The sequence below is a fragment of the Lissotriton vulgaris genome, chromosome 5 (genome assembly GCF_964263255.1).
Source record: "Lissotriton vulgaris chromosome 5, aLisVul1.2, whole genome shotgun sequence".
Lineage (NCBI taxonomy): Eukaryota > Metazoa > Chordata > Amphibia > Caudata > Salamandridae > Lissotriton > Lissotriton vulgaris.
Window position 1 is genome coordinate 710,770,400 of NC_141693.1, and position 24,652 is coordinate 710,795,051.

General features: G+C 50.3%; 1 protein-coding gene across 6 annotated transcripts in view; it reads right to left on the reverse strand.

The window, feature by feature from the left end:
• GBF1 (golgi brefeldin A resistant guanine nucleotide exchange factor 1) overlaps positions 1–24,652 on the reverse strand; it is a 2,509,897-nt gene that overhangs the window by 1,149,595 nt on the left and 1,335,650 nt on the right. For all 6 annotated transcript variants that reach the window (XM_086922141.1, XM_086922138.1, XM_086922142.1 and 3 more), the window contains exon 21: positions 11,884–11,966. In XM_086922141.1, coding sequence (XP_086778267.1) covers positions 11,884–11,966 — 83 coding nt within the window. The remainder of the gene's footprint in view (positions 1–11,883; positions 11,967–24,652) is intronic.

Below are 24,652 nucleotides of genomic sequence, written 5' to 3' on the forward strand. Positions count from 1 at the left end.
CTGAATCCTCTGTAGGCAACGTTTTTACAGCATACATTTGAGTGTCTGGGGTAGAGTGAGGATCACCTGGGTCAGCACCAGCTGCCCAGGGTTTATTTGTATCATCTGGCTCAGTGTAGACAGGATAGCTGTACTCATCATCATCATCACCTTCCCCAGCGTCCACATCTGAATAAGTGGGTGAGACATCATGGCCATGTGGAGAAAGTGGTTCCACAAGAACAGGAGTTGAAGTGGAATTCTTTTTCTTCAGTGGAATTTTATAGGACTCCATTGGCTGTTCTGGGGCAATTTTCCAATTATGAAGGGAAAGTCTGCCTGTTTCGGCATCAATGAAATGTTCTTGCTGATCTTCCAACAAAGATTGTCGATGCTTTAAGGCCGGGACCACCGTCGTCGACTTCGGCACCGAGGACACCTTCTCGTGCACGTTGGTGACCATCCTAGGGGTGAAAGCCTTTGGCACCACTTTCGGCGGCAACGTGAAGTGAATGGGCGTCGACGCTTTCTGAGGTTTATCGACAGGCTGCGAAGGTGGAGGATCTTTTGGCCTGACACTTAAGGCATTGTCCTTGATGCGCTTCAGGGAGTCCGCCACTTGCTTGGAGAAAGCGGCGGACGGTTGCGTCGAGTCGTCGGAATCCTTCGAGACACCACTAGGCGAGGACTCGTGGGTTGGGCCTCTCTCGGCCTTTTCTTGTTGACGCGGAGTCTCGAGAACCTTCAGATCACCGAGCCCTTTGTCGGTGTCGACCGTCTATGGCGCCGATTTGCTCGGCTCGACTGCCTTGACCTTTGTCTTCGGCGTGCCAGACTTCGTCTTGACGCCTTTGAGCTGTTTCTTCAGATCGCCAACGCCCTTTTGCTTCGTCGGTGCCGATAGGCCGGAGGGCTTTGATCCGACCAAAGCAATACGCACTTTCGGTTTCGAGGGGGGCACCAGTGCTTTCACTTGCGTCGAGACCGGTGTCTTCACTTTCGGTTTCGATTTTGCAGGGTGCGGCTCAATAGCATTTCTCCGTAGTCGAGCCCGAAGGCGGGGCTGTAGAACCCACTGGAAGATCTTGGGTAAGGCCTAGTGGCGATCCCTCGACCTGAGCCTTTTGAAGCGTTTCGGCCCCAATGTCAGTTTGAGTTAGCTCTTCGCTCGAGCTATCTTCCATGGCCCCAAAGGCCCCATCGTAGTCTCCTACCTCGTCGACGACTTCTTCCGCTTCGAGCATTTCAACGTCCGCGTCGTAGTTGTAGTCGACCTCCGACGCGGGATTCAACAGGTTCTCACTAACTTCCCGGTCAGCTCCTTCATCATCCCCGGCTTCGAATATGTTCACAGGCGCCAGTGCAGTCTGCTGGGACTCCTGGCGCGCAGCGCGACGATGCATAAGAGTCTTCTTGGATCTAAATCGTGAACAAGCCATTCAGCTCGCTTCATCATGATCCGGCGACAGACACTTGTTGCACTCCGGGTGGACGTCGATGTGGGGATACTTGGAATTGCACATGGGACATCTCTTGAATGGACTCCGGTCCATGATGGTCCGTCGATAAGGTCTGTGGCGTCGACTGGGCCTTCAGCTTAGAAAGCACGCGGCTCTCTGGAATCCGGCTCGGAACCGAGCTGGAAGAATCAGGCACCGAACGCAAGACTATACCGACGAAAAACTAAAAGCCTTTTAGCCTTAAGAAAGTTTTATTACGATTCCGACTAGAGTGAACCAATATACATCCGAACCCAATGGCGGAAAAAAACAATCTGAGGATGGAGTTGATGCCCATGCGCACTGTAGTCCAGGGGAGGAGCCACCTATCTCGTGATACTTCGAAGACTCTTCCAGGACAACAATGTGCGATCATCCGGACCCAACACTAGGCAGCGATCTATGCACAGATATGAATTCAGCAGCCCACATGCCTCGAACATATATGTATTTATTTACTAAAACACTCCTCTGAACTCTTTACGAGATCAGAGGCAAAAGCACATCACAAGATACTTAGTCAGAATACGTTAAGTTGCACGATTTATAGTTAGGCCCTAGGGGCGAAGCAAACCATATATTAACAAAGTGGTATAAGTACCACGTCACGAGAAAAGGGAAGGCCTAGGGAATCGCTGGGGCTACACTATCTGAACCTTAGTTACGAAGTAGGAGGCCCACAGGCGGCGCGTGCAGTGTCTTTACAAACACGCGTGAGTCAATGGGAACTTAGAAGTTAGAAAAAGAAGGATTTAGGACACTTCCGGTTTAGCTAGGAGGAAACAACTAAAAACCTAGACACTTGGATAGTCAATACCCTTGGGAGCACCAAAGTACTCCCGTTACCTCACCCACAGGAAGCGGGTGCATAGGTGTGAAGATGTGTCGGGTTTCGCCGTTGAAGCCTATGGAACCTTGGAGAAAGATGCTGCAGGCGACCAGGAGGAAGATGTCCGGGTGGATCCAAGGGTGGATCGAGGATGAAGAGGACCTTAAAGCAGAGGGGACAGAGTCTGGGTCACTAGCCAGAGACCGGGTGGAACCAGGAAGGAACCAGACGATGTCGAGGAGCAATCAGGTGCTGTCTTGAAGATTGTCTTTGCAGCCACGCGGACCAGGAGGCGTCGACGACGACCAGGTGCTGGAGAGGAGCTGTCCCATGAAGGTTCTCGCAGATGGAGGGGTCGACTGCCGGATTGGAGTCAACGAGCCTTGGCAAAGGCAACCCACGCAGGATTCAAAGAAGGCTTCTGGTGCAGACAAGCAAGGTCGGAGGTGCCTCACCTTTGCAGGGAGGCAAGGGCCATTCTGGAGCAACCAGACCAGCGAGGTGATTCAAAAGGATTGTTGTCACAGAGGCTACTAGCCAACGGGCCAGCAACCGGACAACGCGTCGAGCAGAACACAAGCAGAAGGGCCCTACGCAGAACTCGTGGAGTGTGGAGGACTGATCTTCGGTGCAGGTGGAGCTCGGGTTCGGGGTTTCTCAGTCCCCAGTGTACAGCTTTGAGGATGCCTCAGGAGCTGCACTGGTAGCAAGTTGCAGGCTTTTCAAGATGTCCGGTCCCACGTGTCTCGTCGCCTCCACAGATCTCAGCAATGCAGCAGTCGTGAAGAGAGGGTCAGAGAGGTCTGGAAGTCTGGGTCTTGTCAGGCTCTGTGCTCGGGTTCCGGCGGAAACGTCGACAAAGCAAGCCGTTGAGTTGCTGGATGGTGCCTGGTTGCCCAGGGTGGTCACTCCTTGGCCACAAGGGAGATTCTTCAGTCTTCAGCTTCAGCAGAATGTCGAAGGTCCAGAGTTTCGTGTCAAGTTACGATTCAGGATTAATCTAAAGTCTCATGACTCAGCTCCTACCTTTATACAACTAAAAGGGGCTAGATTACTTTCTAGGTCCCTCCTATGGGTGGGACCAGGAAGGGGGGTGGTTACACCCCCTCTCCTTGGTCCAGTGTCGCGCCAGAGCTGGGGCTGGAGTGCCCCAGCAACCGGTTTGAACTGGGGTATGCACGGAGCACCTAGTGTGCCCCAGGCAGTGTCTCAATCTATTCAGCCCTCCCTGTCCCAATACACAAAGTCCTGTCTGGGGTGGTGCTTGCACCTCTCCAGGCAGGAAACCTATTGTCCAAACCTCCGTGACTGGAAGGACTCCCAGCAGCAGGAGGTCAGACTTGTGTCGGTGGCAGCAGCGTCCATTTTGTGACGCTGGGGCTCTGGATAACCTTAACCGAGAGAGTCAGCAACAACATGTCTTCTCTCTCTAGAAGGGTGGAATGCTACCCCCGTCGCAGGAATTGGCGAGGGGGTAGTATTCCAAAGCGTATGACACCTTACACAACATGTTTGGATAAAGCCAAACCAAAGTTAGCATTTAACCGCAAGGATTATAATGCACTTAGGAGTATATGGTATGGAGATATCATAGAACAGCTATAAGGACATGGTTCCGAAAGCTGCAGACAGGTTCAGCTCACACTAGAGCACCATCTCACACATAACCAAGCACTCTGCCTCCAGGATTGTTAAGGCCTGCCATAGGAGTGACTTATAGGTTACTATGTGTTTATATATAAGAAGGTATAGGAATACTATACCTAAGCAAGGGGTGATTACACAACCTTGCCCCAGCTGAGTGATCAGCCAGTTGCGTCTGTTTGAGTGGCCAGCCAGGGGTGTCATAATACATGCTGCAGCCCCTGGTAGACCTTGGTTACATCTATGCTCTGAGTACCTAGGGTACACTTCTACAGGGGCTGACAAGGTGAACCAATTCCCAATTGTGGAGGTACCTAGAGTACATGGTGTAACTTTAGAGAGAGTGCATCTGTGCTGTGAGTCTGATTAGCATGCCTACAGCCATATTTAAGTCGAAAACCAGTAAAGCAAAGCAAAAAGTGGGGGTGACCATAGGAAGCAGACCCTACTCTCTTACACCCTGGCGCTTTTTCCAATTGTAGTCGACAAATTGTGTCCAGTATCTCCCTTTCAGTTATGTCTTTCTCCAACTGCTCAGCGTGGGCAGTCAGCAGCTTTGTTATTTGGGCCTGCGTGATGTAAGGTGAACAAATGTCCCTTCTGCCTTTTTTAATTGTGCATAAAAGCAGCCGAACTCTGCTGCTACATCCTCATCCCTCGCAAGATGATGTCCGCTGCCATCTATGATGTCCTGTACAGTGCACCTGCACCCTCAATCGGTGTGCCAGCTACTTTCCCACCTGGTTTCCGCCGCATAATACTTCTGTCGCGTTCGCAAAGCATACGCAGCAGTGTCCATACCCAGCGCTCTAAGCTGTTTCCGCACTATATTTAGTTGCCGTCTATGAGAAGGTGGCCTGATATGCAGTGGTCACTATTCTAGTGAACACTATGTATCAGTCCAGCAACCCTTATTGATGATTGGTTGTAAGTCAACCTTATAGATCAGCTATCCTAGTAGCGTGGATACGAGCAGTCTAAGGCTAAAGACTCGAGAGGGCGTGTTAAGCCAGCTGTTATACCACATATACCCCTTGAACACCAAGTGAAAGGACACCACACAAGTGTTATGAAAATAAACAGTTATTTATTAAAGATCACAACAGCCCTGTACTCTTTATGAGGACAGGGTACTAAGCACAAACCAAACTCTTACAAAAATACTTAAGTTAGCACAGTATATACAAATGCCCGAGGGGCACGGAAAACCATATACTTGAAAAGTGGAATGCGAAATTACTAGCAGGTAAGTACAGTACTAATAGCCTTTGGAATCGCTAGGACTTGACTATAGAATCGTTAGATTACTTCTAGGAGACCCAGGGGACTCGGGTGCAGTGTGTGCACTCTCACGCGAGATGCGGGACAAAGTCTATGGTAGCTAGAATTTGCAAAGTTAGTGTTCTCGGGCGAACCCGACATGGTAGGGAGAAAACGAAAGTAGATTCTGACCCTTGGATAGTGAGGCTATGCTGGGGCACCGAAATGCCGAAGTTACCTAGCCCAGGGGCTGCAGCTGCATAGGACTCAAAAGACGTCGGGAATCCTCGTTGACGGACCAGGAGCCTGGAAGAAAGAAGTTGCTGGCAGGCGACCAGTGAAGAAAGTTCGGTGGATCCAAGCCTGGATCAATGGAAGATGACACCTGAAAGCAGAGGGGACCAAGTTCGAGACTACTAGCCAGTAGTCAGTGGGCACCAGGAGGGCACCGGATGGTAGCCACCTCGACAAGGCGTGTGGGTGACGCTGGGCTCGGAGATCTCACGGACCAGGAGGCGTTGTCGGCGACCAGGAAGGAGGATCGAGCTGTCCCACGAAGATAGAAGCTGTCGGCGTCGCTGGACCCAGGATTGGGCAACAAAGCCTTGGCAAATTCAAGCCCACGCGGTGGACCTAAAATGGCGTCTGGAGTGGACCAGGAGGGTCCGGGGTGCCTCTCTTCAAGAAGGAAGCAAGGGCCAGTCTGGAGCAACCAGACCAGCAGCAGTGATGTCGTCGGGCGTCGTTCAGAAGGCCACAAGCCAGCCGGCTAGTAGCCAAACAACGCGGTGCACAGCAAACAGCAGAAGGGCCCCACGCAGATCGTGGAGATGCAGGGAGGCTGATCTTGAGTGCTGGAGCTGTGCAGGGTCGGGGCTTCTCGGACCCCAAAGCACTCACCCGTGGAGGACACGGTGGGCTTGCAGTAAAGATGCCGTGCAGTCTTGGCGATCGTCGGTCCCTCGAGGTCTCGTCGCACTCACGGTTCTCAGCTTGGCTGTAGAGGTGAGTAGAGGTCAGAGGTGCCAGGGAAGCCGGGTCTCGTCGAGCTGGGTCGTCGGATTCGTGATGAAGGACTTGCAGCAGACCGCAGTGTTCTTTAGGATGGTGCCCGCTTGATGCAGGGTGACTACTCCTTAGCCACAAGGGAGAATCTTGATGAAGAAATCGTGAAGTCCTTTCGCAGAAAGTCGTGTCTTGATTCCAAAGATGATCTAATTTTAACAGGAGGCCCGCTCCCATCTTTATACTAAAAAAAGGGGGCTGATCCGGTGACTAGGTCCTGCCTATGGGTGGGACTAGGTGGGGGGTGGTTACACCCCTCAGCCATGCCGGACTTCCCCAGGCCAGGGGCTGGTGTGCCCCTGGAACTGGTTCAGACCGGCCTATGCGTAGTGAGCACCGGGGTGCCACTCAGCAGTCACCTTCCTGAAAAGCCCTGCCTACCCAGGATACACAAAACCATGTCTGGGACGGTGCTAGCACCGCCCCTGACAGGAAACCCTTTGTCCAGGCTCCCCTCGCTGGAAGGACTCCCAGCTGCAGGGGGTCAGACTCGTGTCTGTGGTGGCAGCATCCATTTTGTGGAGCTGAGGCTTCAGTTAACTTTAACCGGGGTTCACAGTTACATACATGTCGTGTCCCTCTAGAAGGGTGGAATGCTAACCCCGTCGCCAGAATTGGCGAGGGGTTAGTATTCCAATTCGTATGACACCTTACTCGACATGTTTTGATAAAGCAATACCAAAGTTTGCATTTAACCGCGAGGATTATAATGCACTTAAGAGTATATGGTATGCGATATCATGGAACAGCTATTAGGACTTGGTTCCGCAAGCTGCAGACAGGCTCAGCTCATGCCAGAGCACCATCTCACACGATTCCAAGCACTCTGCCTTCAGGATTGTCAAGGCCTGCCATAGGAGTGACTGATAGGAATCTGTGTGTCCATTTTAGGGTTAGGTATAGGTATACTACACCTACAGCAAAGGGTGATTACACGACTTTGCCCCAGCTGTCATGCAGCCAGTTGTGTCAAATTTAGGAGGCCAGCCAGGGGTGGCATAATACATGCTGCAGCCCCTGGCAGCCCTGGGTACACCTATGCCCTGAGTTACAGGGTCTGATAAGGTGGCCCAGTACCAATTGGAAATGCACCTAGGGTACATGGAATCCATTTTACAGAGAGAGCAGTAGGCCTGGGGTCCTGATTGGCAAGGCCCCAGGTCGACTATGTCAAAAACCAGCTAAAACACAGGGCAAAAAGTTGGGGGCAACCATAGTCAGGAGGTACCTTCCTACACCGTCCATTTTTATGTGAGCCTACTAGTCGCTATTCGTCTTCCAGCTCTTTCACACTAGCTTCTAGCGCAGCGAGCTTCGAAGCTTGTTCATTATTAAGTTTGGCGCCATTGCGATATATGTGCCTTTAGCGACTGGCTTGAGAACCTCCCAAAGCATTGTTATAGCGGTTTCTGGTGTATTGTTGACAGATAGCTAGTCTAGTATGGCCTTCTCCACTTCCTTTACCGTGGCATCATAAAATAACTAGGATTAAGACACCGCGTTTTGTTTGTCTGATGTGTTGTCGGGAGGAGCAAGTCTAACTGGACCGGGGCATGGTCAGATACAGATGCCACCTCAATCGTGGCCTGGACAACTCTTGGGCATAAAGGAGCTGAGACCAAGAAATAGTCAATTCTAGCATGAGATTGGTGGGCAGCAGAGAAGAAGGAATAAGACCGGGAAATCCGATTTAGTTCCCGCCAAATATCGGTAAGGCCTGCCTCCTCAAGCCAACTCTCCCCTTGGCGAGAAAAATCCCTGTGGGCCCTGGACGTGGAGGAGACCTATCTATGGAGGCGTCCATAACCAGATTAAAATCACCCCCTATTACCAAGTTGAGTCTGGGAAGCCAGTACCTCACCTAGCGCTTGACTGATAAAAGGTTCCTGCCATTCATTGGAGGCATAGAAGGAAGCTATAGTGAGTAAATACTGAGCAAGAGATACCCTCAGGGACAACAACGGCCCCAGGTTTTCAGATTGTACCCCATTAACTTTCCCTTGGAAGTTTGTGGCCAACAGGATCGCAACCCCCGCCTTTTTTCCTGTGCCCAGAGGACCAGTGCTGATGATCAAATCATCTCGAGCGCATCCTGTGCCAATCCTGTTTCAAAAGGTGTCTCTCCTGTAGGAGACATAGATCACATAGGGCCAACCTAAGCTGATTAAGGATTGCTATTCTTTTGACTGGTGAATTGAGACCCCTTACAGTCAAGCTAATTGCTCGTACCATGGTTCAAAGAGGGTCGAGCCACTATGAGAGCCCCAAGCAACTCCTTCATTACCCCCACGCCCAACCCATATATGGAGTGTGGCAGTCTGATTAAGTGTAGAGCATAGAAACATTAAGTGAACACGACAACAAGAACAGGAAGTAAAACAACTTGCAATTTTGTAGTGAGGGTCCATGTTTGTCGTCCACGGGAGGTGTAAGGAGGGATAGGCGTTTACGGCCCCGCCTCAACTAGTCAGATATGATGAAAATACACTTAGGCCCCGGGAGGAGCCACCCGCCCCCTTCCACTGATGTCGAGGTCTGAGGGGCTTGCCATTATTCTTTGTCTGATTCCGGAGATTAGTAGTGCTCAAAAAGCTGCTGCAGCAAAGCTGAGCGTTCTTGATGCTTTCGGTTTTCGTGGTCCTGGTATTTTGTGACAGAGGAAGGTTCTTTATGCGTCGTCGTTTTCAGGACTCCAGGGCTGATAGTTGTGTACCTGCTCGTTGGGGGGGGGGGGGTAAGAGTTCTGATAGAGTTCTATTCCCAGAATGTACGCTGCCACCGAGGCTGTGCGTGTCACTCGTGTCTCTTCCTGCCACATGAAGACCAGCCGGAATGGATGTCCCCACCTGTACTGCACTCCTTTGTTCCTCAGAAATGCTGTCACAGGTTTTATTGCCCATCGTCTCTGGAGTGTAATGCCCGACGAGTCCTGGTACAAGCAAACTTTAGTGCCCTCAAAGAGGACACGCGGTTGGTCCCGAACAGCTGCCATAATTAGCTCCTTTTGTTTATATTAGTGAAGACATGTCAGGATGTCTGGCGACGCACCTGGTGAGGCGGAAGGATGACCCACCCTATGCGTCTGGTCCAGGAGTTCCTTCCCATCCAAGGCTGGGACTGTGTCGTAGAGGAGCAGAACGTAGTCCTCCAGGCAACCTGCATCTGCTTGCAAAGGCACCCCTTTCATTTGGATGTTTGATCTGCATGACCTATTTTCCAAGTCCTCCAGGTGCAGGTTGAGGTCAGCATTACGATCCTTAAGTTCCAAGATCTCTCTGCTGCATTCCGCCAACTCTTCCTCTCTGGAGTCCGCGGCGCATTCTACTGAGTCCACACTCTGCTCTAATTCCCCAATGTCGTGACGCAGAGCTTTAATTTCAGTGGGCACTTCTGCTCGGAGGGCTGCTATATCGTCCCACAAAGTGCCGAAGAGTGCTCCCATGAAGTCCCTTGTGATTGGGGCCTCCTCATCCGCCTCCTGTTGTGCCGGTGAGCTCGCTCCACCCACATCCAGTGTGGACGAGACGTTCAAAGCTTTTTTGGTGGCCCCATTAACCAGGAGATCTTTGATGGTAGCAACGCCCTTCCTTGACCTAGAGGTGTTCATGGTGGCCCTGAGGGTGGTACCATAAAGACCGCGCTCTAAGAGATCCCATATCAGTGGATGTCAACTGAGGTGGCAATGCCTGGCAACCTCCCAAAGAAGAAGGTCCAGTCCCTCAATGTTAGTACTCCCACGCTTAATAAAAATAACACGGTCACAGGTGCTCTGGGGCCCCTACGCGACTCCAACCATTCAGGACTCGGTAAGGTCTGTATATCAATTCTCAGTTATGCTACCAGTGGCTCTGTAGGCCCGAGCGCTCTGTACCAGCGCCCTTTGCTGCTGCACTCTATGTAGCTTGTCACGGTTCGGCTGTGTGGGCCATCCACCAGGGCTTTTCACGCTTCAGACGCTGTGGGCAGAGGGCATTAGGCTGCAAGTACGAATGGTAAGGCCCACCAAGGTTGTTGCACTAATTTGCGCCGGCCGCCTTCAGCCCCACCGCACCTTCCGTGCCCCTGCCCATCAGACCCTCTCTCGTCAGGGGCCTACCGCGCGACCACCACAGCGTAGCTCCACCGGACCCAGAGGCGCAGTCATATATCACTCCTGATCTTCACGGCCTCGAAAATAAAAAAACGGTCACCATCTTAGCTCTTCACTGGCTGGCTGGCCGTCTTCCCGCACACCGTTGAGGGGCTCCGGTATGCTCCGCCAATGCCCCCAGGCGCCTCCGCTCACCTGCTATCACAGTGTGCGCCGCTTCGCTGGGTTGAAATGCTGATGGATAGGGATCAGCTTGCGGCCCAATGATGCGAAGTCACTCAGCGTATCACCTTCACCTGTAGCAGTCACTGCCAAACCTGTGGAGCCCTTTGCTCCCTAGCGCGTTGAGGTACTGCTCTTCCCTATAGTCAGGTCTGCTATCTGGCCTTCGTTCCGAATATACGGCCCTCTCGCACAGCCTCAATCGCCGTCGCAGCCCCAATCGGTCCGCAGTTCACCGGCGTGGTCTCTCATGTTCGCTGAAGATCTGACACTTATGCGGAAGCCATTTTGTCGCCGTCCCACCAGCGCTAGATCACTGTAATAGCTCAAGGTACACCGAGCAGCAACCGCCGATGTCACCGGTTGCGCGACCACTGTCTAAGCAATGCAGCCCAGCAAACTGTGTGGAGAGAGCTCAAACATTGTAGATATGGCTGAGAGTCCACTTACAAGCATCACCATCCGAGCCTGGAGGCATTCTGTTTGCACATACTGCATGCAAGGCCAATGGACAGCGGAGGCGGTATGTAGGCAGTAGTACGAGGGATAGCTGAACACAGTTATACCCCACAGCAACGCCAACATCCCCCTGCACCATCTCCCAGAATCTTCCCCGCGTCTAGTAGGGCGGTGGTCTATGCCTTTTGTACCTCATCAGCTACACCCACCTCCAGCTGATTTGGAATGGCAGCTCCAGTGCAAGTATTCGCTGATTTTTCACCTAATTGATTTTTTAAAGACAGCTGTTTACCTAAGAAAACACACTGTTTAAAAATCAATGTTTAAAAGCAATCAAAGGACCCAATCCCCCGAACAAAATGCCAGAGGATAAAAACATCTCTGGATCCTGCCTCTGTTAGGGAACAGGAAAATAACCTGAGGCACAGTCTCACATGCAGCTTAGATGGTTCAGATAATTCACTTTGTGAGATGCTGGGTTTCACCCACGAGTCCCTGTGCTGAAGTATTACTATACCAGAAGAAGTGTGATGCCTAGGTTACAGTTGCCTTAAAGAACAATGAGGAGCTAGTATCCATTACAGAGGATGCACTAAAGAAAGTTTTGCACCGCTATTTCTGGCGATGGGTATTGAACCAATAGTCCCTTTATGTAATTAGCAGTTAGCGCGGGGACACACAGTTCTGTGCAGCCAGGCGCTTTATAAATGTTTTATTATTATAATTATTTATTAATGGAGAAGTACCAATGGCTCCAACTTACTTACATAAAAATATAGTAGGTAAGGTACAATTTTACATTTGTGATTTATTCATCGCAATAATAACAAACTCACTTGATTGCCTGGTAGATATCCTCTAACATGTCTTGATCAAAGTCGTTACCTCCATTTACACCCTTCAAGTTCTTACGAAATTCCTAAACGGAAAAAAGGGTAGCATAAGAAGTCATGATTATAGCATGCAGCACACACAGAAAAGAAATGGTTTAACGTCAAGTGGACGATAACATACCTTTAAAACTAACCGGAGAGCTAAGAGACAAGTGGCTATCTGACCTTGGTAGGGGTTTGATGAGAAAGAAAGAAATATAGTATTGCTTTTTACCATAAGGTGTATCACAATGTAAGGTCAAAAAATAGACACTTCAATTTCCTATAGAAGGCTCATTGAATCCCTTTAAAGACACAGAAAATATACCTTGCTACAGCAGATTCAAGACGCGTTAGGGATATACAAGGTGTTTTTTTGCAAAACCAAGATTAACTACAGTAGCCTAGGCCCATGTTGAGTGTTCATGGAAATGTCTCGAGTGCTCTACTCTGAAGGCCCAAATTTATTACAACAGATAGGCAGACCTAACCTGATGGATATTCATAAAGAAAAAAGATTCCATGATGAAAACAATGGAGCATTGGCTCTATTGCACAATTAACGTACATGAATGGAGAAGCAGAAAAAAAGAAAAAAAATCATGTAATACCAGTTTTGAACATATTTAAATGGCATTATTACACAAAATTAACCCATAAAAAAGTTAGTGGTGTGCTAGTTGTATGTACCGCACAACCACATTTTCCCTATGGTTTGGTTTCGCCATCAAGTTAAGGAATTTGAATATAAGAGCTCAGATCGCCCGCATAAATACCTGCTACAGTTGCTCCTATGGAAGAATAAGTACTGGCAAAGTCAATCCAATCAGTTTTGCTTGCAAATTATTGTTTGGTTATTGTATTTGTTTGCTAAGGGTTCTAGAATTGTGTCACAAGAACTTGTAAAACCACTAACAAAGAGTGGCCACCTTCACTCAATATTTTGCAAACTTCCAAGGTGGCCGGTATTTTGCATCTAGACACATTAGGTGGTCATCTTTGTGAGAAGTTGGCCTGGTATATGTTGTCCACTCGTTATAGTGGGCACCTTGCACCAGTCCAAACAACACTTATTGATGAATAAGTTTAAGACAACCTTTATTGAAAGCTATCCTAGTGGTAGCTACGGAGGGCAGCCTTCAGGCTAAGTCTTGGAGTGTAAAGAAGCTTCGTTTACCAGAATATAAACTCTTGAATGGCTAAATGAAAGGAAAACCACAGAAGGTATAAATAAATATATGTATTTATTAATAAACACTCTCAACTTACATTTTTATGAGATTAGAGAGCAAGATGCACAATATCAACCCACTAGAACGTAAGTGAATAGCACACTATACAATGGGCCCAAGAGGGAGACCCAAACCATATATCAAGAAAGTGGCATAAGAACGACGACTTGACCAGACACGGTGCCTAGAGCACGTAGAATTGCTGGGATCTCAAGGAACCACCCAAGGTAGTGACATAGGGGACACACGGGGGTCCCACGCGATCAATGTGAGAACACAGCCGCAAGCTTTGTACAATCCTATGGTAAAGTCATGGTTGGAATTTTAAAGATTAGGGAAACTTCAGAGAGGACTTGGAGCAAACCCTTTTTAGACTTAGAAGGTTCTAAGGCCAGCACCCATGTGAGCACCGGAGTACTCGTGTTACCTCACCCACGGAAGCCGGGTGCATAGGTGTCAAATGGTGTCGGCAATCGTTGCGGTTTTCAATTGTGAATGGCTGCAAAGTGCTGCTGTCGTTGAAAGGAAAAGTGTCCGGTGTGATCTAAGCCTGGATCAGAGCTGTGAAGAACCTGAAAGCTGAAGGGACGGAGTCTGGGTCACTTCAGGGTGACCAGTGGCAAATTAGACCATTGCCCACCAATGTCGGGTGTTTCAGGTGCGATGAGGCAAAGCTAGACTCCACTGCCACAGGGACCAGGAAACGTTGACCAGAGTCCACAGACGAGCTATCTCACGAAGGAGGTCGAGTGCTGGGGGGTCGGTGTCCGGATCGGAGACCAACAAGCCTTGGCAATAGCAACCCACGCGGTGAGAGTAGAAAGGCTTCGGTGTGGACCAGCAATGTCCTGGTGACTCCCTAAGCGATGGAGAGTCCGGGCACGTCTGGAGAAACCAGGTAAGCCCGTTGAAAGTTACAGTACCCTTCTCAGGGACACAAAAGTCGACGGACAAGGGGTCGCGAAGGGACCTCGAGAGGAATCACTAAATACTAGCCCACGGGTCACTTGTGGAATGTAGGCCAGTAATCTTCGGTGGAATCACTGCTCGGGGTCTGGACTACAAGTAGCCCAAAGCACAGCCTCAGGGATCGCCAAGAACCATATGCTGCTGCAAATGTGCAGTGTGTCTAGGGGTTTGGATTGCATGATCCCCACGAGGGCTTTGGGTCACAAGTTTGCTGAGAGCACAGATCGGCCTCTGGAAGCTTGGAACCCCACCTCCTGTATTGCAAAGGCTTTAAAGTCCTTCAGGAGCTGCGTAGTTGTATACCGGACAGATGCGTCTTTGGTGCCTGCCTTGCAGGGGAGTAACTCCTTTACTCTAAGTGAGATTCTTCGGTCATCCAACGAAGTGTAGATAGTTGAAGTTCTGGGATTCTGTAGCAGAGTTTCGTCGAGGTAAATCTAAAGTCCTGTAGTCAGGGGTTCCAACTTTATACCCAAGGAAAGGGTGGGACAACCTCTGGGGACCCACCTATGGGAGGGTCAGGACAGAGGGGTGGCTACACCCATGTCCTTTGTCCAGTTTCTTGCTAGAGCAGGGGCTAAGTGCCCCTGCAACCAATATGAGGTGGACTATGCACAGGGACACTAAATGTGCACCCAGTGCAGACATCAAAGCACTCTTGGAGTGCACCCACCCAGCCCCAATACACTAGAGCCTGTCTGGGAGGTGGTCACACCTCCCTGGACAGGTAACCTATTGTCCAGCCTCCCCTGCCAGAGTTTCGTCTAGCAGCAGGAGGGCAGACGCGTGTCTGTGGCTCGCAACATCCATTTTGTGATGCCAGGGTTCCATGAAGCTGGTACCGGGTGTACCGGTGTAGTCATATTTCTGCTTTTAGGAGGGTGGAATCAGACCTCCCTCACCAGTTCTGGGGGAGGTTTGATTCCAAGGTGTTTGACACCAAACACGACATGTATACTTGTAGCCATTACAAAGTTAGCATTTACCATGAGGTTATAATGCACTTAAGAGTATATGGTTGGCTGCATCACAGAACAACCCCAGAAAATAGATTCCGAAGGCTGCAGCGGGGCCCTGCTCATGCATGGGCACCCTCTCACACAAAACCCAGCACCCTGCCTTCAGGATTGATAAGGCCTGCCTTAGGGGTGACTGATAGGTTTATATGTGCAGTGATACACCACCTTACACAGTCTGCTGTAGCAGACCAGTTGTGTCATTTTTAATGGTCTCTCAGGGTTGGCATAATACATGCTGCAGCCCCTGAGAGGCATCTGGGGTACCTATACCCTGGGTACAAAGTATACCATATACTAGGGACGTATAAGGGTACCCCAGAATCCAATCCGGAGTGTACCTAAAGTATTTGTAATCAATTTAGGGAGAAAGCAGATAGACAGGGGTCCTGATTAGCAGGATCCCAGTCGAACTAAGTCGAAAACCAGAAAAACACCAGGCAAAAAGTGGGGGTAACCATGCAGTCCGATTCCACCTTCCTACAAACTTTAAAGATTTTTTTTTAAACTGTTGATGATGGCTGTCAAATGCAGGCAGGCGCAACATGGTGACAGTATTGGAACATTATTCTGCATACTTCTAAAAAGATGATCACGCTGTGTCCATATGCAATGCAACTACCACCTTGGAAGCATACAAAACAGTGTTCCTAAATGTCTGCTATTAGCTTTGCCAAATTTTGTGCCGCAATTCAACAAGCACTTGCAAAGGCAACAGCGGCAGTCAGTGGGTAAAGCAGGAGAGGTGGAAGGGAGAATAAAAGTGACGGTGGCAGGTAAAAAACAAGCACCAACCGTGTCCGAGGTCAAGTGAGGGATAAAATAGAAGAGGAGAGACTGAGTCAAGCACTATATGTGGTAAGGAACCATGGATGACTGGGGAAACGTGGGTGGAGACAGAAACAGAAAAGAGAAAGGCTGAGAGAGGTGGAGGAATGAAGGACTTAAGCTCCCACTGCATGCTAAAGCTGAAATGTCTCAGTGAAATATAAAAAATACAAATTTCCTAAAAGCCAGCAGTGTAACAATAGACTCAACCAACCCCCCAAATAATTAAGTGAAATCAAAAATTCTCCCGGGGCAAGACAAAACTCCATCAAATTAGGAGTAAGTAACTAAAGTACATGGTCATGTGCAAAGGAACGATCCGAAGCCCTTTCCAAGTATACATTAAAGTAGTGATTACAAAGAGGTCTGCAAAAAAGACCAAGAGAGCAAACAGCGATACTGCAAAAAAGGGGTGAGCCCTCATTAAGAGAATTAGTTGGAGTAAGCCAGTCTTGAAATCAGCATTGTCAAACTGCAAACTCAATGCCTTATAAACTTAATCACAACTTGGCTGCTAAGTCACATTCTTGAACAGAACACGTAGGGAGGAGGTAGGTGAGAGGTTTATTGGCGAGGCTCTGCAGTTAGAGTATCAACAAGAGAGTTACAGCAGGTAAGCAACTTGTTGTGCTGATGGATAATTTTAACTGCAGATTGCTCACCTTATGAGGCTACCAAAGCAATTATTTTTCCAAGGTGGTGGGTGGGTCTGGCGAATGGCTCAGACCAAAAAGTAATGCAGGACTAAACAGAGCTGACTGGCAAGACAGAATTGCTTTGTGAACATGTGCACTGATGCCCACATAGCAGCCTGACAGACATCCCGGAAGGGCCCTTTGCATGCCAACACCGTGGTAGTAGCCCTAGCTCTTTTGGAATGAGCATGTAACCCTCTGGGGGTCTACTTCCGGAGAAAACATTAATACAGATTATTCACCATACAGAGATGGTTATTTTCTGCACTGCATTGCCTTTCTTTGTCCCCAAGAAACACTCAAAGATCTGATCATTCATCCAATGGTCAATTTAAAAACCTGAGGGCTATTTTTGAATCCAATTTATGTCGTTTCTCCTCTTTTTTTTGAGGAATGAGATGGAGTGAAAACATGCCTTACTAATATAGACCGAGATGCAGCTTGAATTCCTTAACACCTGTTTCTTTGGAAAAAAATGTTGTATAAGGCAGTTGGACCGACATTGCCTGAAGTTTACTCATGCGACAAGCTGATCTCGAGATAAGGACGACCAATTTCGAGGTCAACACATGTAACAATATATCTGTAAGAAACAGTAGTTAGTATTAGATTCCTTAACTTAGAATATCCCCAGGCGTCAGACTGGATCCGGAAATTTTTGCGTAGCAGTACCCTTGCGCGTCGGTAGGCAACATCTGCGGCTCCGCGTCCGTCGTCGGCGTCGTCATGACGTCGTCAGAGTACTTAGACGCCGCCTTACTTCAGTTCTTAGACACAGCTTTTCCGCGCCAGAAACACAGAGCCATGTTAAAAACCAACACTGGTGCCATTGAAACTAGGGCCCTGAAAGGGGGTGACCTTAACCCTAGATATCGGTTCGCAGAAAGGGGAGGATGGATGGGGCGGTAAGGAATCTAATACTAACTACTGTTACTTACAGATATAGCGTTACCGAAGGTAAGTAACTTGTTCATCTGAAAGAAACAGGTTAGTATTGGATTCCTTACCTTAGAATAGATACCCCAGCAATACCGACCCCCGGTGGTGGATCTGCGAATCAATCATCACACCAGAAAGTCCTGGAGGACGGAACGGCCAAAGAAGCCATCCCTCCGGACTTGGATGTCCAGGCACCAGTGTCTTGCAAACATGTGCAACGATGCCCATATAGCTGCCTGGCAGATGTCCTGCAAGGGGACACCCATGCCGAGGGTAGTGGTAGCTGCCGTGGACCGAGTGGAATGGGCTCTCAGCCCAACAGGAGGCTCCTTCCTTGCCAAGGAGTTATAAGCCTTGATACACAAGACGACCCACTGAGAGATGGTCCGCTTGTGTACCGCCCGTCCCTTCTTAGCGCCCACGTAACCAACAAAGAGTTGGTCATCCACCCGGAACTGGCGTGTGCGATCCAGATAGAAGGAGAGCGCACGTTTTGGGTCCAGACAGTGGAGCCGCTCTTCCTCCTTTGAGGGATGCAGAGGCGGAAAGAAGGTGGGCAAGGTGTTAGACTGCCCGATGTAGAAGGCCGTGACAACCTTGGGCAGGAAAGAAGGTCTAGTCCGCAACACAACCTTGTCCGGATGGACAGAAAGGAAAGGAGGTTTGGATGAAAGAGCCTGGAGCTCACTCACTCTCCTGGCAGAGGTGATGGCAATCAGGAAAGCAGTCTTCAGAGTAAGGACAGTTGTGAAGTGGCTCAAAGGGAGCGCACATCAGATAAGTAAGAACCAGGTTCAAGTCCCACTGAGGCATCACAAATGGAACAGGTGGAAACGTGTGTGTGATGCCTTTCAGAAAACGAGTTACAATAGGGGACTTGAACAAAGATGGTTAATCAGGCAGCCTTAGAAAGGCTGAAAGGGCAGAAAGGTAGCCCTTGATAGTGCCCAGAGCAGAGCCCTGCTGGGCAAGAGAAAGAAGGAAGAGGAGAACCTCAGAAAGAGGGGCAGAGAGAGGATTCACAGCCTTTGCTGAGCACCATGCCACAAATCTGTTCCACCTGCAGGGGTATACCGACTTTGTGGAGAGACGCCTGGCTGCCAGAATGAGATTACAGACTTCAAGAGGCAAGTCAAATGGCCTCAACTGTCGCCGCTCAATCTCCAAGCATGGAGGTGGAGACTGGACAGGTTCGGGTGGAGGACCATTCCCTGCTGCTGCGACAGAAGGTCCTCCTGAAGAGGCAGACGAACCGGGGGATCGACTGACATACTGAGTAGCTCGGGATACCAGTACCTTTGTGCCCAGTCCGGAGCCACAAGGATGACTTGGGCCCGGTCGCGTTTGATCTTCTTCAGCACTCTGGGCAGAAGTGATATAGGCGGAAAGGCGTACAACAGACCGCAACTCCACTCGCGACGAAAAGCGTCTCCGAGCGAGTGCCGCCTTGGAAATTCCAACGCGCAGAACTGATGACATTGCGCGTTCTCTTCTGTGGCGAATAGATCTAACCAAGGCTCTCCAAACTGCAGAAAGAGACCTTGCGCCATGTCTGAGTTCAGACACCATTCGTGATCCATCATCCACCGGCGGCTGAATTCGTCCGCCCTGGCGTTCAGAGAACCTGCCAGGTGTTGAACCACCAGGGTCACGCCCTGATGTTCCAGCCACTGCCAAAGGCGCAGAGCCTCCTGGCAGAGGGTCCACGACCCCACCCGCCCTGTTTGTTGCAGTACCACATGACGGTGGTGTTGTCACACCTGCACTACACTCCGTCGGACAGAGGGGAGGAATGCCTTCAGTGCAAGACGAATCGCCCGCAGCTCAAAAAAGTTGATATGGAGCCGGGACTACGCCGGAGACCTCTGATCTCCGCCTCTCCCATGTGGCCTCCCCAGCCCTGGAGGGACGCGTCCGTCACAACTACATGCTCTGGTTGGGGTAGGGAAAGGGATCTGCCGGTGACCCAATCGCGGTCCGTGAGCCACCACTGCAAATGTCTTGCAGTGCCCTCCGAGATCAGGACATGGTCGGACAGGTTACCCTGATGCTGGGCCCACTGAAACTTCAGGTCCCACTGCAGAGCCCGCATCTGCCCCCTGGCGTGATGCACCAGAAGGATGCAGGAGGCCATCAGCCCCAGAAGCCGCAGCGTCAACCTGACCGAGACTCGGGATAAAGGCTGAAAGATCGGAATCAGAGCCTGAATATCCCGAACCCACTGCTCGGGGGGATAAACCCGAAACTGCGCCGAGTCGAGAACCGCTCCGATGAAGAGGAGCTTTTGAGAGGGACACAGGTGTGACTTTGGCACGTTGATGGAGAACCCCAGCAGGTGCAGGAGATCCGCCGTCGTCTGGAGGTGGCTGACGACTGTCTGGGGGGAGCCCGCCTTCAACAACCAGTCGTCGAGGTAGGGCAAGACTGAAAACCCTAACCTGCGCAGATGAGCTGCGTGTGGGAAGTTGGCCTTATATATGATGTCTCCAATTCTGGGGGCACCTTGTATCAGTCCAAACAATTTCTTATGGTGTTGGTTGTAAGTCAACCTTATAGACAAGCTATCCTAAGGGCAGCATGGACTAAGCAGCCTTAAAGGCTTAACTCAAGAGGGCATGTGAAGCCAGCTGTTTTACCAATCACAATCCTGTAATATCAAATGAAAGGACACCACACAAGTTATATATTATAAAAATATATGTATTTATTACTAGAATAATCCTCTGTACTCTTTATGAGTTAAGAGGCACAAGCGTTTAAACAAAAGCACAGTTAAACATATAAAAGTTGCACAATTATGGATGAGGCCGGGGGGCCACGCAAACCATATATTAAAAAAGTGGTATAAGTATCACTAATCGAACAGTGGTCAGGCCTAGGGCCTGGAGAATCGCTGGGACCAATCGGGACTGGCAATGCTGAAGTCGGGAAAAGCCCGCGGGAATCGGGTGCAGCGCTTAAAGCACACGAATGCACCAATGCAAAGTCAATGGTGCGTAAAAGTTGGAATATGCTACTTACCAGTATGCATCTGTTCTTGGCATGAAGGGCTGCTGACATTCATATCTGTGCATAGATCGCCGCCTAGTGTTGGGTCCGGATGATTGCACATTGTTGTCCTGGAAGAGTCTTCGAAGTATCACAAGATAGGTGGCTCCTCCCCTGGACTACAGTGCGCATGGGCATCCTCTCCATCCCCAGATTGTTTTTCGCCATTGTGGCAGAGATGGAGTGTAATACTGAAAGTGATGACCATGTCTGAAAATGATTCTGAGAGCTACAGCTGCGACAGGCACCGGGGAGGAGGGCGGGCGATATGAATGTCAGCAGCCCTTCATGCCAAGAACAGATGCATACTGGTAAGTAGCATATTCCGTTCGCGGCATGAGGGCTGCTGAATTCATATCTGTGCATAGAATAAATAGCAGTTTCCTCCTTACCGGCGGGTGCCCGTGCCAGCTGCAGCAGTCTGAAAGAGAGTTCTGAGAACAGCCTGTCCTACAGCAGCTTTCTGTTTGGAGTGTACATCTACGCAGTAGTGTTTTGTAAATGTATGTATGGTGGTCCATGTGGCTGCTCTACATATATCCTCTAGAGGAATATTACCCAGGAAAGCCATGGAAGCCCCCAACTTGTGTGTGGAATGCGCTCTAGGGGGAACTGTTAATGTGCGCTTAGCTTTTTGATAACAGATCTGGATACATTTAACAATCCACCTGGCTATACCTGATTTGGAGATGGGGTTGCCTTTATGTTGTGGAGAGAAGGCAACGAACAGTTGTTTAGTCTTTCGAAAGTCTTTTGTCCTGTCGATGTAATACCGGAGAGCTCTTTTGACATCCAAGGTGTGCAGTGCTCTGTCTGCCACTGAGTCAGGGTTAGGAAGGAAAACTGGCAGTTCTATATTTTGGTTAAGGTGGAACTGCGAAACCACTTTTGGCAAGAACTTAGGGTTGGTGCGAAGCACCACCCTATTTGCATGGATTTGCAGGTAGGGTTCCTGAATTGTGAGGGCTTGCAGCTCACTGACCCTCCACAGGGATGTAATAGCTATTAGGAAGGCCACCTTCCAGGTGAGGAACTGTATTTCACAGGACTGGAGTGGCTCAAAGGATGGCCCCATGAGTCTGGTGAGAACGATATTTAGGTTCCAGACTGGTGAAGGGGGGTGTCTGGGAGGGATTACTCTTTTAAGTCCATCCAAAAAGGCTTTAATGGCAGGCACCCTGAAAACGGAAAGGTGCTGCCTGTTTTGAAGGTAAGCGGCTATGGCCGCCAAATGGATCTTGATTGAACTGTATGCCAGGTTGCATTGGTACAGATGCAATAAGTAACATATGATGTTTTGCGTAGATGCGTCCAACGGATTAATGTCATTGTTGGAGCAGTAAATAACAAACCGCTTCCATTTGGCTGCATAGCAGGCCCTGGTAGTCGGTCGTCTTGCCTCTTTGATGATGTTCATACACTCAGGAGGCAAGTTCAGGTACCAAACTCTATGACCTCAGGAGCCAAATCGCAAGGTTCAACTGTTGGGGATCTGGGTGCTGAATGTCGCCATGGCTCTGAGTGAGGAGGCTGGGAGTGAGGCGCAGCCGCTGGTGAGGCACCACTGAAAGTTCCAGGAACGTGGTGTACCAAGCTTGCCGTGCCCACGTTGGAGCAACCAGGATGAGTGTCATGGAGTGCTGTCGCAGTTTGCGCGCCACCAGAGGTATGAGGGGGGCTGGCGGAAAAGCGTATGCAAATCTGCCTGACCAGTTCATCCATATCGCATTGCCCTGAGACTGCGGGTGTGGGAACCTGGCGGCGAAGTTTTGGCATTTTGCGTTCTCGCTTATGGTGAAGAGGTCGATGTCTGGATGACCCCACCGTTGGAAGTATGGACGGAGTACCGACGGGTGGATCTCCCACTCGTGCATATGATGACTGTGCCTGCTGAGCAGGTCCGCCATCTGGTTGTCGACACCCGGGAAAAGCTCCGCCATGAGGAAGATGTTCCTTTGAATGGCCCACTTCCACATGCTCTGGGCCAGGTGAGACAGCTGCGGGGAGTGTGTGCCTCCCTGCTTCTGGATGTAATACATGGCGGTCATGTTGTCCGTCCGGACTAACACGACCTTGTTGCACAGGTGCAACTTGAATGCCTTTAGTGCCATGAAGATTGCCATCAGCGCCAACACATTGATATGCATCCTCTGCTGTTGTGCTGTCCATGGTCCCTGCACTGTGTAGTGGAGGACATGCGCTCCCCAACCCTGGAGAGAAGCGTCCGTTGTTAGCACTATTTGTGGAACAGGCTCCTGGAACGGTCGTCCCCTGCAAAGGTTTTGTGGATTCCACCAATGCAGAGAGTTGTAAGCACGACCGGTCTCCAACACTAGGTCTTTGAGATGGCCATGAGCCTGGTTCCACTGACGGGCTAAGCATTCTTGAAGGGGACGCATGTGCAGCCTCGCGTGTGGGACTATGAATATGCAGGATGCCATCATGCCGATCAGTTGCATGAACAACTGCCCTGGGAGGGATTGCTGAGGTTGGAACCTCCGGATGAGCATTTGCATGCTGCTGACCCTGGCAGCGTTCGGCTGCGCCGTGGCCGACTGGGTGTTTAGGGTCGCCCCCAGGTACTGTTGCACATGGGCCGGTTGCAGGTGAGACTTTCCGTAGTTGAGTGAGAATCCTAGACTGTGAAGGAGGTGAATGGTCCGCGACATGTCGCGGCCGCACTGTAGCACAAGTTACTACTTGTGTAACGATATATCTGTAAGAGACATTAGTTAGTGATAGATTCCTTACCTTAGAATATCCCCAGGCGTCAGACTGGATCCGGAAACTTTTGCGTAGCAATACCCCTGCGCGCTGGTAGGCGTCGTCTGCGGCTCCGCGTCCGTCGTCGGCGTCGTGAGCGCCGGGATGACGTCATCGGAGTACTTAGACGGCGCCCATGCGCGCTGACGTCAGTTCTGATAACACAGCTTTTCCGCGCCAGATACGCAGAGCCATGATAGAACTAACAATGGTGCCATGAAACTAGGGCCCTGAAAGGGGATGACCTTAACCCTAGATATCGGTTCGCAGAACGGGGAGGATGGGTGGGTCGGTAAGGAATCTATCACTAACTAATGTCTCTTACAGATATATCGTTACACAAGTAGTAACTTGTGCATCTGAAAGAGACACGTTAGTGATAGATTCCTTACCTTAGAATAGATACCCCAGGAATACCAACCCCGGTGGTGGGTCTGCGAACCAATATCACACCAGAAAGTCCTGGAGGACGGAACGGCCAAAGAAGCCATCCCTCCGGACTTGACTGTCCAGGCAGTAGTGTCTTGCGAACGTGTGCAGCGAGGCCCACGTAGCTGCCTGGCAAATGTCCTGCAGGGGGACACCGCGGCCCAGGGCGGTTGTCGTCGCCGTGGCCCGAGTGGAGTGAGCCCGCAATCCAGCTGGGGGCTCCTTCCTCGCCATGGAGTAACATGCTTGGATACACAAGATGATCCACCTAGAGATGGTCCTCTTGTGCACAGCCTTTCCCTTCTTCGCGCCCACGTAACCAACGAAGAGTTGGTCATCCACCCGGAATTGGCGTGTGCGATCTAGGTAGTAGGAGAGCGAACGTTTTGGATCCAGACGGTGGAGCCTCTCCTCCTCTTTCGAGGGATGCGGAGGCGGAAAGAAGGTGGGCAAAGTGATGGACTGCCCGATGTGGAAGGCCGTGACAACCTTGGGCAGAAAGGAAGGCCGTGTACGTAACACCACCTTATCAGGATGAACAGACAGGAAAGGTGGAGAAGAAGAAAGAGCCTGGAGCTCACTCACCCTCCTGGCAGAGGTGATGGCAACCAGGAATGCCGTCTTTAGAGTAAGGAGACGAAGAGGGCAGTTATGAAGTGGCTCAAAGGGAGCACACATCAGATAGGTGAGAACCAGATTCAAGTCCCACTGGGGCATCACGAAGGGAACAGGAGGGAACATGTGCGTGATGCCCTTCAGAAATCTACTCACAATAGGGGACTTGAATAAAGAAGGCTGATCTGGTAGCCTCAAG